This window comes from Sturnira hondurensis, unplaced genomic scaffold (assembly GCF_014824575.4).
Source record: "Sturnira hondurensis isolate 20B ecotype Veracruz unplaced genomic scaffold, ASM1482457v3 Scaffold0000880, whole genome shotgun sequence".
Classification (NCBI taxonomy): domain Eukaryota; kingdom Metazoa; phylum Chordata; class Mammalia; order Chiroptera; family Phyllostomidae; genus Sturnira; species Sturnira hondurensis.
The window spans coordinates 13,618,395-13,637,354 of record NW_028073511.1 but is presented as its reverse complement, the minus strand read 5'-3'; the positions used below and the strand labels follow the sequence as shown (position 1 = coordinate 13,637,354).

The following is an 18,960-nucleotide window of genomic DNA, read 5'->3' as shown; positions in this document are numbered from 1 at the left end:
ATCATTATGCATTGATCTAGGTGTTGTTATTATTTAATTTCACATTAAATCATGAAAGTATAGGAGTGGCCAAGTACCATGCAAGTACCATTCACATGGTAATATAATAATAAATAGTACAAGAATAAACTCAGTTCTGTATACTCTCGATTGTAAACCTACTTTGGTCCACCCTGTATTATCAGTAGATTTTGATAACAATACTTTAAAAAAGCAAACTGTGGTTCACTAAAAGCTGTGGAAGACATGCCGCGAGGCCTCAGAGCCATGACTGCACCTGGGAACCCCACAGGACACTTTAGGCATCCAGCATTGGCGGCTGTTTTGGTCATTACCCGCAACCCTCCCTTGTGATACCCATCAATCTCTTTTTCAGAATGGTCTTTCCCCCATCAAAATGTACCTTGGCCCCTGACTTTTACTCTCTCAAAAAATCTCCTAAATGTCTTCAAAGCCTCCCAAGGACTAACAGGCTACATCTACCCCTTTAATGGACATTTCTACTTCACAGCAACGTCGCTTTCATCCAAAATCATGATGGAGAGCAATGTAACTGTGTGGAGGCACCTATTAAAACCTCTTTCACCATGTTTTCAGTTTCTAAATATCTCTCTCCCTTGCTCTCACTCACACACATACACACGCACGCAAATGCACTCGCTCGGGTTTAGTTGCTTACAAATGGCCTTTGAGAAGGAATCCTCTACATGGGCCCACTTAACCATCTTGGTTACAGAGGTAGTCTGTAACTCAGAGGTAATCTGTAACTCAGAGGTAATCTAGGAAAGCCATGGAAGCCACATTCCAGTGGCAAGATTTCAGATACCGAGCACATGGGATCGAGGCTGATGGAGTTACAGGTGTACGACATGCCCCAGCTCTTAAGATAACAGAAACGTTGTGAATATTATCGCCAATTCTTTGCAGAGCACACACTGAATTATCAATCAAATTGAAGTAAATGCAGAACATGATATAGGAAAAATAATGATACCTATTAGAAAAGCTGTTCTGAGTGCTTGAAATCTTTGTCTATGTATAACCTATGTCAACCAAGGATGAGATCAATAAATATCATGAACACTTACTATGCTCCAGTGACTCTTCAAGGGTAATATTAAAGGAACAGTTTTCCAACTTTACTGACAAGTAAAATTAAGATATTTAAAATCTATGTATCAAACATATATTTGATATAGATACACATTTTGAATGGATTTCCCCCACTGAGTTAACACATCCATTATCTTACATATTTATGTTTCTATGTGTGTGCAAGACAATATTTAAGTTCTACTGTCTTAGCAAATTTTAAATATACAATACAATGTTATCAACTCTAGTCATCATGTTATACATCAAATTCTCAGACCTTATTCATCTCATAACAAAGTTTGTACCCTTTTACCAAACTCTCCCTGTTTGCCCCACCCCCAGCCCCTGGGAATCACTTTTCTACTCTCTTAAAGGAACAATTTTTAAGTCCTGGCATTGTCCACAAGTTCCTGAGAAGGAGTGTGTGTTTCTCCCCCATTCCTAATGCCTCTGTAACAAAGTATCGGTTTCTACTTTGTAGAACGTATTTGAGACCCTACCTTTTCCGTCTCTTCTTCCATGGATGGCCTGGAACTTCTCAGGAGTGTTGTGTAAGAGAAAAATCAAATTTTCCAGAGTTAAGGCAATATAATTAGGTCTGTTTGTGATGGCTTTTTAGACTTTTCTACAAACATAGGTGAATTGGCCTAAGGATCTCCCCATTCACACTTTGATGACTGGCTGGAATTATAGGGAAGTAAACTGTCAAGAAGTTGACTTGTGTTGTTTCCCACAATAATTCCTTGATGTGGGTTGCATTTATCTTCATTTCACAGCCAAGGATTCTGATGATTAGAGGAGTTGATAAACTTGCCAAGATCACAGAGCTGGTGGGCGAGTGGTGGGAGCCGTAACTGTGCCCAGCACGACCGTCAAAGCTGTTTTCACGGAGATGTGATTCCTTTGTCCCTGACTCTTAGGGGCTAAACCAACTCAAATACTCTGAGAATAAAACTGGAGTTTTTTAAATTAACAAACTATTTTTTTATTTCACCTTTGTACAATACTTCTTCTATATTTTCCATTCCTATGAACTTCAATTTTTGGGTCTCCATAATATGGCTCTCTTACTATCCACAGATCTACGGGCTTAAAAGTACAACTTCAACAATCAAGTATACCCAAACGAGAGTTCTTTTCTGTGGTAAAGACTCCAAAAGTGTTTTAGAATTGCCTCTTTCTGCAAATGAAACATGACATCTAGACATGATGTCTTGTCAGTGAGAACTTACAAGAATCTAAGCTCTACCCTCCCCCCAGAAGTGTATAGAAATACATAAATTAAAAATTGGAGGAAATTCAGATTATCTGGTTTAACATTTTTTTATCGGTAGTTCCACCCTTATCTGAGGGGCACATGTTCCAGTTCCAACAGTGGGTACCAGAAACTCAGGAAGTAACAAACCCTGTATAGACTGTGCTTTTTCTTACATGTACATACCTGTGGTAAAGTTTAATTTGTGTAAGACACAGTAGGAGATTAACAACAATAACTAATAACAAAATAGAACAATTGTAACAATATATTGCAATAAAAATTATGTGAAGATTGTCTTTCTCAAAATATCTTATTGTACTGTACTCACCTTTTTTACTTAAAAGACACACTTTATAGCTTCTCTTTGGCATATCCAAGTCATCAGAATTACTACTCTTGTACTTTGGGGTCACTTTTAAGTAAAATAGGGGTGACCTGAACACAAGCACTGCATTATTACCACAGTTCATCTGACAGCCGGGAGGCCTGCTAAGGGACTACCCGACCAGAGCGTCTGCAGCGTGGAGACAAGCTGGACAAAGGGATGACCCACCCCCACCAAGTGACGGCATGAAATTCCATCATTCTATTCAGAAGGGTTAGCATTTCGAACTACGGTTGACTGCAGGTAACTGAAACCATGGAAAGCAAACCCACGGATAAGCAGGGACTACCATACATACAGGAACCAAGAAATCACTCGTACATCTCCAGTATTAGAAAAACAAACCAAAACCAAATGCACAAACATTCCAAATATCTCGAGTTCTCCGTTCTACCTCAGCCCTACTCTACGGTTGTTATTGCTGCACATGATAGAGAAGAATCTGCCTCTCAGCATTGAAATTTGATAAGTTATGAAAAAGAATCTAAGCAAAATATAAACTCAAAAATAAACATAAAAATCCTCAAAGGTAATGCAGATTTTATTGATTTCTTTAATACCTCATTAACTATAACTGCCAGTGGCAAACGGTTTCCAGATACCTGAAAATGTCTAATATTAAATGCCATTTTTGTAGTGCTTCACTTTCACAAGTACATTGTAAATATACCCATTTTGGAGCAAAAACAAGGTAAAATTAATCACTAAACATGGTTCTAAAAGAGCATCTCTACAGCTGTACCTCTAGCCCCTGCAAGAAAGTTCCACGACCTTAACATCGTGTCATTGTCCTGTGAACTAGTACTTTGGCTCACAGGCATGGAGTCTGCCACTTTCCTCCTGTCACTTTTTGCCTGGCTTCTGTCAACACCAATCTACAGATCTGCCATCTCCGCTGTGGCTGCCTGTCAACGGCCACGCCAAGGCATCCAAGGCTCTGTGTCAGGTGCTGACACCTTTGTAGAAGCTGCTAGCACCAAGCATGTGGGCATCTAGTGCTTTTCACATGGCTCAGAGATTTTATGGAAGGGAACTCCTTCCATTTTCACTCACAAGCAAAACTGATGAGGTTGAGTTAGAAGTCAATCAGAAGGGGAGGCAGCCCGCCATACTCAGTGTCTCTCATTTTCTCTGAACAAACAACCTAAGTATTTCTTCTGTTCGTTTCCCTCAGGACCTGGGATGAGTCTCTGCCTAGAAGACTCATAATGTCACTTAAAAACAATCCTTAGAAAGTATTGAACTACCAGCCCTCCAAGTGTAGCTGAAACTTAAGGTAAATTCAGTTTAGGTTTAGTTAGGAATAATGTCACTTAAAATGTCACTTACTAATGTCACACACACACACACACACACACACACACACACAGAGGAACAGGTAAAAGTCATGCCTATGCTTCTTGACCAAGGCTTATTGAGTACCACTTGCCATGTATCAGACACAGCACTAGGTGCTAGGAAAATTAAGTTCCTGACCTTGAAGAATTTGATGCCTGCTGGTTGTCAAAGCTGTTTAGGCAAAAGGATGAAAGCACTCAAGGAGTCTATAAATCTGCTCTCGGTTGAAGAATAAAGCACCAAATATCCACTCACTTTGTATTCTTCTCTCATTAAAACTTATCAATGCATCAGGATCACAAAAAGTTGAGGTCAATATGAAGAAAGTCATTGTGAGTTGTTTGAAATATTAGTAACTCTAAGAAATACAGTTCAACCCATGGTAATTTTGCCTTTATTTGGACTATAAAAATTCTATGGCTTAGCCCTGACCATAGTGGCTCGTTTGGTTGGGTGTCATTCCACAAAGTAAAAGGTCACCAGGTCATTTCCTGGAGAGGGCACATGCCTAAGTTGTGGGTTCAGTGGCCAGTTGGGGTGCAGACAAGAAGATTGGTGTTTCTTTTGCACATTGATGTTTGTCTCTCTCTCTCTCCCACCCTTCCCCTCTCTGTAAAAATGAATAAATAAAACCTTTTTAACAAAATGATTTAGCTTGAGTGATGTGCTGCACAAATATATTCACTGATTTGCATGTCGATGTTCTGCCAACATAGCACATTCATACAAGAATCATTCCTCTTTGCATAACATCTGTATTTTCATTTGAAAAAAATGGAGTATATTGTTCACTATATCACTGCCCTCAGATTTCCTTGTATGTTATCATAGATCAGTAATTTCCCAACTGTGCCCATTATTTTTACTTATGAAAAGTATTTTATTTTTAAAAAGACTTCATTTATTTACTTTTAGAGAGTGGGGAAGGAAGAGAAAAAGAGAGGTAGTAAAACACCAATGTGTGAGAGAAACATTGGTCAGTTGCCTACCAAATGCCCCCAACTGGGAACCTGGCCTGCACCCCAGGCATGTGCACTGATGGGAAATCAAACCAGTAGCCTTTTGGTTTGCAGGCCGGTGCTCAATCCACTGAGACACACCAGCCAGGGCTATGAACAATATTTTATAAAAAGCATTGTAATGAACATCATTATAACTAAATATTTGTATATTTCTTCACTTTGAACAGAATCCTAGAGTAAAATTACCTGGCTTCAATGCATATTGTGCTCCAGAAAAGTAGTAATAATTCACAATTCTACTTGAAGTATATGAAACTACATGTTTTATAGAAATACACTTAAATTAAAAAAACTAACTATTGGAAGTGTTCCTTTCACAGGAAATGATCTTACATACAGGGAAGAAAAATTCCAGATGAAGGTAAGAGAAACAACTTATGATATTCTGCACACAATAAATAGTTTCTGGATTTAAAACTTTTAAAAATCAGATAGTGCTGCTAACCATAGCTATGTTCTTCTTTTGAACATTTACACAGGCACACGCACACACACACACACACAGGATGTCTCCCTCCCACAACCCTCCTTCTACTTACCTACATCCTCCCCCTTCTACAAATACCCTGTCTTGATGAGTCTAGCAGTTTAGGGTGTATTTTTTAATTGCATGAGCCATTTATTAGTTATGGTCCTAATTAATTACAACTCATAATTTAGCCATTTAGTCCTATCTTTATGTAGTATCTGCACTCATGTAATATAATTATTCTCCACATTTCAAACACTCTTATTTTTATTTTTTCACTTTAATTATATTTTATTGGTTATGCGGTTAGACTTGTCCCAATATTTTCCCCTTTGCCCACCTATGGCAAAGCCCCCACTCACTCAGGCAATCCCCACCCCTTTATTTATGTCCATGTGTCATGCATTTAAGTTCTTTGGCTACTCCATTTCCTATACTGTACTTTACATCCCTGTGGCTATTCTTTGACTACCAATTTGTACTTCTTAACCCCTCACCTCTTCACCCATTTTCCCACACACCCTCTCCCATCTGGCAGCCATCAAAATGATCTCCATATCCATGATTTTGTCTCTGTTCTTGTTCGTTTGATTTGTTTTTTAGATTCAGTTGTTGATAGACATGTACTTATTGCCTTTTTTTGTTCATAGTTTTGTTCTTCTTCTTTTTCTTAAATAAGACCCTTTAACATCTTATAAGTAATAGTTTGGTGATGATGAACTCCTTTAGGTTTTTTTTGTCTGAACTCTTTATCTGCCCTTTGATTCTAAATGATAGCTTTGCTGGGTAGAGCAGTCTTGGCTGTAGGTCCCTGCTTTTCATGACTTTGAATACTTCTTGCCAGTACCTTCTAACCTGCAAACTTTTTTTTTGAGAAGTCACCCGAAAGTCTTATGTGAACTAACCTATAGGTGACTAACTGCTTTTCCCTTGCTGCTTTTAAGATTCTCTTTATCTATAACCTTTGGCATTTTATTTAAGATGTATCTTGGTGTGGGCCTGTTTGCATCCATCTTGTTTGGGACTGTCTCTGCTTCCTTGACTTGCATGTCTATTTTTTTCACCGAATTAGGAAAGTTTTCTTTCATTATTTTTTAAAATAGATTTCTAATTTCTTGGTCTTTCTTTACTCCTCCTGGCACCTTTACAATATGAATGTTAGAACACTTGAACTTGTCCCAAAAGCTGCTTACACTCTCCTGTTTTTGCGGATTCTTTTTTCTTGTTGTTCTGATTAGGTGTTTTGTTCCTCATGTTCCATATCATTACTTCAGTTCTTGGCTTCATCCATTCTACTGTTGATTCCCTGTAAATTGCTCTTTATTTACATTGGTATACCTGTCATTTATGCCTGGGTTTTTTCATACTGCTGAGATCCACATTGAGTTTCTTGAGCATCCTATAACCAGTGTTTCTGAATTGTGCATCTGATAATTTGCTCATTTCCATTTTGTTCAGTTTTTTCTGGAGTTTTGGTCTATTTTTTCTGGACCATGTTTCTTTGTCTCCTCATTTTAGCAGCCTCCATGTGTTTGTTTCTATGTTTTAGGTAGAGCTGCTATGACTCCCTATTATGGTAGCATGATGTAATATAGTAGGTATCCTGTATGGTCCAGCTTTTTCTATCACCCAAGCTGGGTACTTGAGGTATGCCCTTTGTGTGGGCTGAGCACACCCTCCTCTTATAGTTGAGCTTTGGTTGTTGTTGGCAAGTCAATGGGAGGGATTTAGCCCAACCACTCAGCTGCAAGGACTATCTGTGACCACTGACCACCATGGAAGCTCAGCTGTGGAGGAACAGGATGGTGGTGTTCCAATGTGGTCTAAAGTTATCCACTCAGTGTGAAGGGTCTGGGGTTTCCCAGGTAGTACAGGCCACGGTCAGCCACCACCTGTGTTCCGCCTCTGGCCACCCAGCATGAACTAGAAAGCAATCTGCAGATGGCTACTTCTTGTGCTGAACTGGGAGGTTCCCAGGCATGCCCCAAATGGGATCTGGCGGCTGCTAGTTTCAGACCTTGGGTGGCTTAGCCATAGGTATGGGGGCTGGAGGCTCCCTGAGTTCTGTTGTTGTTTGTTTGAAAGAATTTAGAAAGATGGGAAGCCTAAACCTAATCTAGCCATCCATATGGAAAAGCCATAATTAGCAACTTGGGTAGGCTATAAATTGGCTGGGGCAAAGCCTCAGGGATTTTCCAGGGCAAAGCAAACTATATAAGCCAGGTTGATGGGGTCTCAGATATGGCATCAGTCTGCCAGCTCTGTGGCTCTGTGTAGAAAGGGCTCAGAAAAGGAACAATGGCTTCTGCCTGCCTTTCTCTCTGGATAAAGGCTGTCCCACACCTCTTGCCTTGATACCAGATACTTCAGCTCCTCCCTATATGCCATGGGTGCCTTTTAAGCTGTGCGCCCAGTGCTGAAGCTCAGAGGGAGTAAGTCTGAGTAAGTCTGTGCGCAGGCTCTTTAAGAGGCACTTCTTGGGAATCCAGTAGTTTCTTTAACTGACTCAAAACCTGCTGCTTTTTACAGCCAGAATGTATAAGGACTTATCTTCCTGGCACTGGAACCCTGCACTGTGGGCCTGGTATGGGGCTGGGACCCCTCACTCTCAGGCATCCCTCTCAAAATTTTATCTACGTCCTGTGGGTATGGGACTAGCTTGGTTCATGGTTACGCATCTCCATGTCTTCTACCAGTCTGAATGAATGTGGTTTCTTTAGTTCTATAGTTGTCAGACTTCCATTGAACTCAATTTCTGATGGTTCTGAGTAATGGCTCTTCCGTAGTTTAACTGTCATTTTGATGTGGTTGTGTGAGTGGGTGAGCCATGTTTACCTATGCCTCTATCTTGACCAGAAGTCTTAGAATACTTATTTGTAACACTTTTATTTTTGAATCTCTATCAGTCTTCACAGGACAGACATAAAATTAAAACTTAACAAAGTTTTGGAGATGACCCACTTCATGGTGGGAAAGCAAGCATTGCCACGGGTCTAACAGTCCATTTGAAAGCACACATCATCTATCTAAAGAGAACAAACACTAATCACAAGTCTAGGGTTTCTCCAAGAGAAAAAAGTGACTATATACCACTGTTACCCTCGTTGCTCTGATGAATACTGTGTGCATACCATGCAAGAACAGTTTTCAAAGATTTTGTTCCTCAGTCCATACCCCAGCCCTAGTAGGCAAGCCTTATTCCATTTTATAGGTGAGGAAACAATAGCTCATATAGTTTGAGCGCTAGAGCCTAGATTTGAACCCTCACCCCACAGTTCTTTCACTTAACTATCAAAATCACTCTGGCACAAAGGAGAGAAGTAAAAAGTATAACTTCTTGATTTTCAATTTCCAAACTTTTAAAATTGGCATAAATTTTTTCTATTGTATGCCCAGACATGTTTTGGCATGCCATTTAACATAGCCTATGCATAGTTCCATATAATGATATTTATCTCTCAATAAGGAATAGGGAAGTTCTACAACACTCACCACCTATTGAAAATGCAAAGCATTAGGGAAGAGCTTTAAAAATAGATTAAATGGCTTCTGGTTCAAGATGGCAGATGGAACACATAAGTTTCCCTCATATCTTTCTCTTGACCCCATTAAAATGAGAGATAAAGAATAATAATATTCTTTTTTAAGCCACAACAATAAGAGACATTGCAGGGTAGGAGCATCAGCTTGAGAAAACATATTATAAATTTCTGGAAGATAAAAAGGAGGTGGAGGTGTAATGCTAGACAAAGCAGAGCTCCAGCCAGGAAGAGACCATAACAAATGCTTTACCAAACCTAATAGGGCTGGCCAGAGTCAAGAAGGGCAAATTCCATAGGGTACTGTGATAGGATTGCAAAGAAGAGAATTCATTGCTAATCTCTAAAACTGACTCCCTTTCTCCTCCCACACCACCTGCAAAAGAGTAGAATCAGCCAGGAGGCCAACAAGCTGCAACCAAAGGACTCCCAGGATGGACAGACGGATGGACGGACGGACAGATGGATGGGTGGATGGATGGATGGATGGGTGGATGGATGTGCAGAAGCATATGGAACAATAATATATGCAGGAATTTCCAGAATAAAAGCTGAACTCAACTAGGAAAACAAAATAGGAATGAAAAAATTCTATTTCCCCTATTTCCTTCACACATTCTAAAAGAACTCTCTGTGATAAGCTTATTAATTCACGCTGACATTTTCCTCCTTCAGTCTCCCACCAGGACATGATATCCCAGAGAAATTATAACAGGTTCAGGAAAGCAATCCTGTGGGCTTTCTCATCTGCTCCCGGGATGAATGTCATCAAGTTAGTATTTAAAAGCATGAGGGGGTCTCTGAATTGCCACATTCTGACAAGGACACGAGGTCTTTTTTGGAGAACAAACTGGGGGTGACGTCTTCTACAGAAGCTATACATGCACAGAAAACACCCATTAACTGAGAAGACAATTGATGAAAGGCCCTTTGAGAAATTTTTAGGTTATAAATAAAAGAGAAAGACCAGCAATTAAACCACAGACATCCTCTTATTATTTTAAAAAATTACTTCCTTACATTCATGAACCTCATGGAGCAAAATCAAGCCCGTGATTCTCTAAGCAATTACATCACTAATACAACAGTCTATTTGTCATTCCCTGAGGGGAGCCGTACTTGGGATGGAACAACTAGATATGTAAGTAATTGTAATTCCCACAATGAGAACCTAGAAAACACTTTGTCACACATACAGTGTGATATAAATGTCCCTATGAAAGCTCAGCTCGGTTAGAGCCTGCAATCCATCTCCCTTCTGTTATTCACCATCACACGGAGCTGTAGCAAAAGATGCATTGAAACGGTACATCTCAGACTTACATTATCAGCAGACGCTGCTTTAAGCAGCAGTGGTTTTCAAAGGACTGGATGGCTTCAAGAACTTCATTTGAACCATAGAGTAGAAATCTGGATCCTTATCAGTTTCACTTTACTTCCACTTCCCCTCCCCAGGTTCTAATAAACACAGCATTCATTTTTCTTTTAGGAATAAGGGAAATGGAAATGGTGGCCAGGATTTTGCCATTTCCACACAGTCCACCTTTTCCCCAGCCTGCAGCTATGCGAAGGGACTAAAATTAGAGTCGCAAAGGGACTGAGATATCTGTGTCAGGCACATCGCAGGGAGCAATGCGAACTACAAAAGGGAATGAATAAGAGCTAAAGAAACCATTTTAGAAATAACATCTAAAATGCCAATCTTTTGTTCTCTAAATATTTATTCCTAATGAAAACACAGCATCCACTTCATTTTATGTCATATTATGAGAAAATAGAATGCTTTGTTTTGACAATATTTCGATATTAATATTGAGGCTACTTTCTTCACATATTCCATAATTTTCACCCATGATTCAATTCTCAAATCATTGTTGTTTTGCAGGGAAAATATAGAAAACATATACAATTTAACTCATGAGCACTAAACTGTAAACTTTTTATTCTACAAAAAAGGTTTAATCTAATAACAAGGATGTTTATTTTACACTTGATCAGTGATAACATAGAAATATTAACTATTTGAAGGTTCCTAATGTTTGTATAAACAGGCATTATTTAGCATGGAAAGGATTTAATAAGCACACAGCCAAGGGACACTTTCTGCAGACCAACAAAATTCTGAAGAGCATAGCCATCCTCCCCAATCCAATCCAACCTCTCACTTCAGAGATAATGAAACCAAACTTCAGTGACTTGTCAAAGGCCTCACAAACACAAATTTAACACCAAGACTGGACTCCTAAACTTAAACACAGCATGCTTTTCACCACACTAGATAGCACTTAGGAAGAGACCGAAGGCCTCCTTTTTGGGAGATGAAGTCCTCATCACACACACACACACACACACACACATATACACACAGAGTTTTCATAGATACATATGATGGTCTTCAGAACATCTGCATGCACTCACCTTCCCTAACTCACCATGTCTCCAGTCCCATCATTCTGCAATGTGTCATTGTACATTACGCAGAACTCAACATTCTGCAATTTTGTCCACTACAATTTCAGTTCCCACTACTTAGTAATTTCCCATCAATCTCCATAGTCCACCATTATCATGGCACCTCATCTCCTTCCTCCATTTTTTTAATTTCATGCTACAGATTCTTCAGGTATTTTTTTAAATGTATTTGTTACTGGCTCTATGGAGAGGAAGCCAGAAAGATGTTGGGGTGGCATTATTTGTTATGCAAAGAGACTTAAAAGCAATTATTTAGTTTTTCACTTTGACCCTCCAAATGATCAGGATTCACGGCTACTTTTTGCAACCAGACATTTTCAGCTGGAGTAAAAGCAGATCTTATTATTCATAATGCTTGAGAGATGTCTCAATTCTTTGGAATATATTATCAACAAACTTTCTAATACCAGATGCAGACCAATCAATTCTATATCCAAATCATTTACTTCTCAGGGAGGTTCTTATCTCCCTTAGAAATGGGAATAAATTAATCTTACTAAAATCATGTAAGCGACACTAAGTTCAGAACTTCAGACAATCCTCATTCTGAACTTCCCTCCACTTGTTTTCCAGTTGAAGAATACTCATTGGGGTACTAACTATACAATTTTATTCATTACTGCCCATCTGGTTTGCTGTTGTTCTTTTTAAGTAATTATTTTCACTGAGTATTTTAAATGTCCACTTATCACAGAGGTCTGGTCCTCTATGGAGAAAAGGGAGTAATAAACTCAAAATATACTGCTGCCGGATGGGCCATCCTGGGCACTGTGCCAGACAGAGCTGTAGAATGCACAGGAAGCACGGCAAACGTGTTAGAGAGGCCAGCAGCATCCCGAAAGATGCCCAGATGCCTGCCATTCTCCACGACAGTGTTACCCCTAAAAGCAAACATGAGCCAGCAGCCTAAGGGGCTTAACGTTGGGGGACAAATGAACTCACAGTCTCTACCATCAGAATGACCACTCAGATTAAACGGACGTTCAATGCACCTTTATCAGTAAAATCCAGAACACAGCAAGCGTCATTGGTCCACTCTTACAAGTGACAGGGAAACGAAAGGAAGTTTCTAAAATAAACACTAAGGAAAAGGAAATGTCATTGTTTGTCTTCATCTTTCCTTCATTTTGATCATTACCAAAACTAGTTTAGTACAGATCCATGGCCATCAATGACGATACAGGGATACATAGATCTTGCACCTTCCCTCTAGAGACTTACGACCCTAAATTTACTACTTATTTTATTATATAGTCTTGTCAGGAATCATGTCTAGATCAGAAACAACATTCAAGCCATTTTGAAAATAATCTCTAAATAACACATCAGAAATGTCAGCAGTATACATTTTTTCTTCAGGTATGTCAGTGCTTAGGGAGTGCCTGTAACCAACTATTCTAGTTGGATACAGCTAGAAAAATAAATATAGACATAGATGCTGATTTGAAAAACTGGGAACTTCCTGGGGGCAATTTGAAACTGGCCCCTTTCCATGAAGTGCAAGGAGAGACATAAGAGGCAGACTGCTCCAGACTGGTAGCTAGCAGGCTTAATATGCAAAGAAACTTCCATATGAAGCTCATCCTGGGTGTCCTCAGGACAAGGTCTCTGCACCTGCCCACCAGAATCTTCAAAGCTTCTATAGAGGCTTTCACTGGGTTCAGTCCCCTAAGCCATCCAGCTGGTCTCAACAATACCTCTTACGGCCGTGTCTTTGAAAACAGCTCCCACTGTGGGAATGGTGGGGAGAATGTACGTTCCATGGAAAGCAGTTGGTGGGGACCCTCTGACTGCCCAGGGTCCCACTCATGGGTGAACCAGTGGTCATGTCCTCTCAATGACCTCCTCCAACAGTGAACATTAGGATGAAATCAAATATGTTACTGCATAAAATGCTTTACAATTGTTCCTTTTCTTAAGACATCCTGATGTCTTGCTGTTGCAAATTCATGTGAGAAAAACAAATTTGGGATATCATCATTTTGTCCACTTAGAACATTCCCAAGCTACTAAAACTTACCATTATTATTTCATAATCTACTTAAATATAATCAAAACATAATAATCTCCTTGATGGCCAAGACTTTATCACGTGTGTTTCCACCGTAGTTCTTAGCACCCTGTCTTGTTCCAAATAGGCATTCAGCAGTGTGTATCGATTTGAAACACTCATTTTGTTTTTTCTGAGGACATTTCTACCTAGTAGATACTAGGTTACATCTCTGAAGATGCTCTCCAGCAAACTCAAACTTGTCATCAGATAATTACATAGGAATTATAACCAAAGTGCCAGTTCCAAGGTTTTTGTTTGTAATCGACCTCTTCCTAGTAAATAATTAGTTTTATTTGTATTAATTAAGCTATGCATGAATAACTAACTTCACCTTACTCCAAGAGCTACCCTTCACTGGATTATCACAGAATTTTAAAATGCATAATTTTCTGTATTTTTTTTATTGTGCATACAGTATTTCTTCAATTTCTTTCTCTTTCACTGTCATATTAAAAATGAAGTGGCACGATCATGAGAAAATTTTTTGTGAGATTGTAAGCAAATTTACATATCACTGAACATCTTCCTCCATGAAATTCAAGGTAAATTAAAAATATTTTAAATATAAAAAGTAAAAATTCTATTATTTAAAATGTTTTCAGCTTCTAATATGAGATCTATCCTGTTTAAAAATAACTGTCAGATGACATAATTTCTTTTTCAAGCTCAGACAGTTACTTTTACTCAATAAAGTAACATTTATAACACTCAGAAGTTGTCTACTGTGTTGATTTGTGTATACCAAATCCCAGTAAAAAATCAGTTAGATGACATTCCTTTGTTATCATTGTGTTTGTGATACTTACTGAACATTTATTATTTGGGAAGATAGAATTGTCCCTTGAGACATATTTAACAAATGTGATAGAAATGACTAGATTTATGCATGATATCTGTTTGTTCTTAACATCTTTTACAGAAACCACTTGTACATTAGAATGCCCTGGGGTATGTGATCTTTTTTACTATATTAAAATATGATTTGTTTCTTTTCATTAAGAAATTTCAGGTAAAGGTGAATGTAAGTAAAAGTCTTTGTTGATATATTTAATCTAAAAGAAAAATGGTTTGGAGAGAAGTCAGAATCCCTTGACTTAATTTTACTTATTTATTAAAACATACTAAATAGAAAGGTACTTATTTTTAACATTACTTCAGAAATAACTTCACATTGTAGATATGACTCCCAGCTTGAATTTATTGCTGTGAGTGTCATTATTCTGAAATTGCAACTCAAAAAAATCAGACAATTAATATGTTGACCATATATTTTAAAGTGTGTTCCAGCCCTGGCTGGTGTAGCTCAGTGGATTGAGCACAGGCCTGCAGACCAAAGGATCATGGTTCAATTCCCAGTTAGGGCACATGCCTAGGTTGCAGGCCAGCTCCCAGCAGGGGATACACAAGAGGCAACCATACATTGATATTTTTCTCCCTCTCTCCTTTCCTTCCCCTCTAAAGATAATTTTTTAAAAGTGTGTTCCAGAAAACACTCCTTAAAATATTCAGTCGTTGCATTTGCATACACATATTATAATGCACTATAATGGTAAAAAGTTTACCAAACACTAGATTAACTGCCAGGGTATCATAGCCTTCAGTATTTAAAATACAATATGAGTCTCCAAAGGGAAATATACCACATAGTGGATGTCCTACACAGAGTTCCACGAATTTTCTTGAGAATAGACCAGAACATCTTCTCGTGGAGCACTTTGGAAAATCAGCTCCGAGGAACATATTTTGGGAGAAACAGGATACAGGGGTCATTGAAATCTGACCAGGAAAAACGAAGATGCATTCAGCACCAACACCAATTATTGTGGAATTGATGAAACTGAACTGTATTGTTACAAAATAGCCCCCTCCCTTCCTCCACAAAAATTACTTCTACTATAATCTGATTTTTCAGAATCAGGCTTTGACTAAAATATTCAACACAGCTTAATATGCTGGTTTTTCAAGGGGTGGTCCTTCTAAGCCCATGCTAATTGATTTGCCTTTTTCATGTTTGAAAAACTGGGATGACATCCACCAGTGTATGAGGACTTTAGGTAAATTTGGCACATTTTGAAGGATTTGAGAATTATAGCTTTTTTTTCTGATTATCTGCTGGTGAACAGACATAAAAGTAGCACCTTCGATTGTCAAGCACCCAGGAATCTACTTACAATAACCAAAGAGCAACATATTCAGGGCAAAAACATCAATAGCTAAAGGTAGCAATTCAGTCACCCGTGTAAGGTATGATCCATATTGGATATGTAGTAAAGAACCTACTTTATTTTTGTCTATGTATTTGGGTAGAATGAAGTAGTGATTTTTTAAATGTGCCAACTATTGGTTTTCTTACTTGCTATAAATCTTACCTTAAAATTTACTTCAGATAAAGCCAACCATGCATATTGATTAGTTGTATGATATATAATACTATAACATTGTTCATGATAAAGATCTTTTAAGTATACTTTAATTTTAAATCAGCTGCATATTAAAATTCAATAATAATATATGTATGTTTAAATATTATAATGACAAAATATTTTACCCTTTAAAAGTATATTTGTATAAACTTTACTATTTATAATGAATAAATTTAATACTTTTAAGAACTTACCACAAACTCCACAAAAACACATTTTAAACTGTATTCAGCAATCTAGCCAGTCATACGTTGTTACATTGGTATTAGCAAGGAATACAATACTCCATGAGCTGAACTTTTAGAATGTTTATTCATGTAAAGAGCCAAAGTGTTTAACTAAAATAAATTCTATTGGAAACTTTCTAAAATATATTTTTTCCAGCTCTCTTAAATAGAGATACTGAACAAAAGCTAACAGCGTCATCGGAATTCCTATGCCTGAAACGTGTTTGCATTACGAGCCTGGTTCTGTTCGCCTGTGCAGGCAATTGCCCCAGGTATTGAACTTGAAGGTGTTCTCTCCCTCCCTGAGAACCATGTCTTCTCAGTGCAGATGGGATGTTCTCATGCATGCTGATCTGCCCCATATTTGCCCCCAATCTCCTGGAAGTTCTGGAAGTTAATCAGAGGCTAGCCCTAGGCCTCTCCCCCAGATAATGTTTATAAATTTTGTACTACTTTCTCGGATCTTCTTGGTGCTACTTCTACATTGGGAGTTGTGCTCAAGGTAGAGTCCGGCATGCAGAAAGCCTGACCTTCCAGAAGGTGAAACATTTATACACCAAATCACATCAAATAATAAATAATCATTTTAAGTTTTGTTCACTTGCCCCATGCCCACTCTGTTTATTTGCAAAACTCCCTGTAAAAGATTGCCAGGAAGACCTGGGTCATTGCACACTAATACACAGCAGCTCTTTATTCCTGTGTTTATTTATTCTCTCATTCTGGTTCTATAAAGGTTTTATTATCACAAAGAAAGTCTTTACAGTTAGCATATCTGAATTTTTTTTGTACTTTACAATTTATTTCAGCTTTCTCTTTCTATATTAATAAATTTGGGGCATGTGTTTTTAATGTAAGTTAGGCCAAAAACAGTTTGCAAATCACAGCTTCAGCCTAACAATTTCACATACATTATAATTTTTAATCCCCATGACAGCCTTCAAATCAGGAATTACTGTTCCCTGTCTCACAAATACGTTAACCAAGACCAAGAAAACTTAAGCAAAACCCATAGTCCTACTTTAGAAGTGTGAAGTGAGAATTCTCACCCAGACCTTTCTGAGTTAAAACATTGGTTAGTTCTGCAATAATGCATGGCTTTTAAAAACAGTCAAAAAGCAATAGAGTCTGTGGCCATAACATGTTTAGACAATCACATAGAAACAAGGTCCACAATTGATGTTCAAAAGTATGACCTGAATCCTTTAAGGAAAGTTTATATTTTATCCGATTTATTTTTTCAAGACTTTGAAATTCTAATACACTTTAGGAGGTTAAACCCAATATGGTTCTTTTTTTCATAATCCAAGTATTAAGATAATTAATAATGTATAAATCTCAACTTCGGACATTCAGAGCAATGCATTCTCATGTGTTTAAGAAGTCATACTTTTATAATAGATATGGTTTCACTTTTTGCTACTTGCACTACTATTAAAATGGGCCGTGCCCTTTTAAACATGAACTCTGTAGCCACAATAAGTTTACAAACATAATTAGCCTCCTATGTCAATTAGGTGAACCACGATTCTACTCAAGGCAACAGTATATTTCTGTTTGAGCAAACACAGGTGACCACTATAGTTCACTCATATTTAATATTTTAGCATCAAGGTCAAGTTACTTTTACAACTTTACAAAAGAAAGATTTAAAATTTTCTATAAACATTATCCTTACATTAGAAGTTTATTAGTTATTCCACACAACATTAAAATATTCTACAATACTTATATATTTTCCTTGACAGAGATTCCTAGTATCTCCAAGAGAAATTAGACTTTGAACTTTTGCTAAGCTTTACAGCAATAAATAAGTTTTCAATGTTGAGGCAATCACAACAGGGCTCGAAATAAATTCACTCTGGCTTTTAAAGTGAAGGTAGCCAAATTGAATTTGTCCATATTCTAGTAATGACAATTATTTAATAACTACTACATTATTTCTAGTAGAGCCTATGGAATTCTTAACTTCAAGGTTATTGACTAGAGAAACATGAAATTAGAAACAATTTTCTAATCTATGACCGCTGCTTTTTCACTCACAATTATATTGCAAATCTATATATGCTAAATCTCACAAATCTTACCGTTACTTTCTCCTCTAAATTCTCATTTAATAAGCTTCCTTTTTCATGCTTTTCAAATTCCATGTTGAAAGAGAAAGAGAGAGAGACACAGAAAAAGAGAGATGCAGATTCTGTCTAGAAAATGATTTGAGGTGCTTACATGTTAGATATTACAGCACACTCCAAGTTGTGAAAGCCCAGGACACTATCAGAAAGCCCTGGCGATAATTTCTGGTTAGCTAGTGTTTCCATTTATAGATGTTCAAACCCCACAAACAGAGCATGGAAGAGAAGTCAGGCAGCTGGCCTCGGACCGTGATAAATGTCACTAGATATGAAAGCAAGTTCTCCAACAGAAAAATATTCCACCAGGTTAGGTTCCCCGAACGAAGTAAAATGTGTGTGACAAACGGCAACTATCAAAGAATTCATTCAGAGCCTTCGGAGCAGAAAAAAATACACTCTAGAATAAAGACCTAATACATCACTTTCAAAAGGACAAATGTGATAGTCATATAGCAAATATGAATCAGCCAATCGTTCCTCCAAATTACAATTTTTGCCCTAATAGTTCAGGGATTTATGCAATATTTCGTTGCTCAAAATTTTTTAA

At 37.9% G+C, this 18,960-nt stretch overlaps 1 protein-coding gene across 8 annotated transcripts in view; it reads right to left on the bottom strand.

Annotated features, from left to right (window-relative positions):
* MLIP (muscular LMNA interacting protein) overlaps positions 1 to 18,510 on the bottom strand; it is a 232,289-nt gene extending 213,779 nt beyond the window's left edge. For all 8 annotated transcript variants that reach the window (XM_037055051.1, XM_037055065.1, XM_037055077.1 and 5 more), the window contains exon 1: positions 18,369 to 18,510. In XM_037055051.1, coding sequence (XP_036910946.1) covers positions 18,369 to 18,431 — 63 coding nt within the window. In that variant the 5' untranslated portion in view covers positions 18,432 to 18,510. The remainder of the gene's footprint in view (positions 1 to 18,368) is intronic.
* Between the last annotated feature and the right edge of the window lie 450 nt (positions 18,511 to 18,960).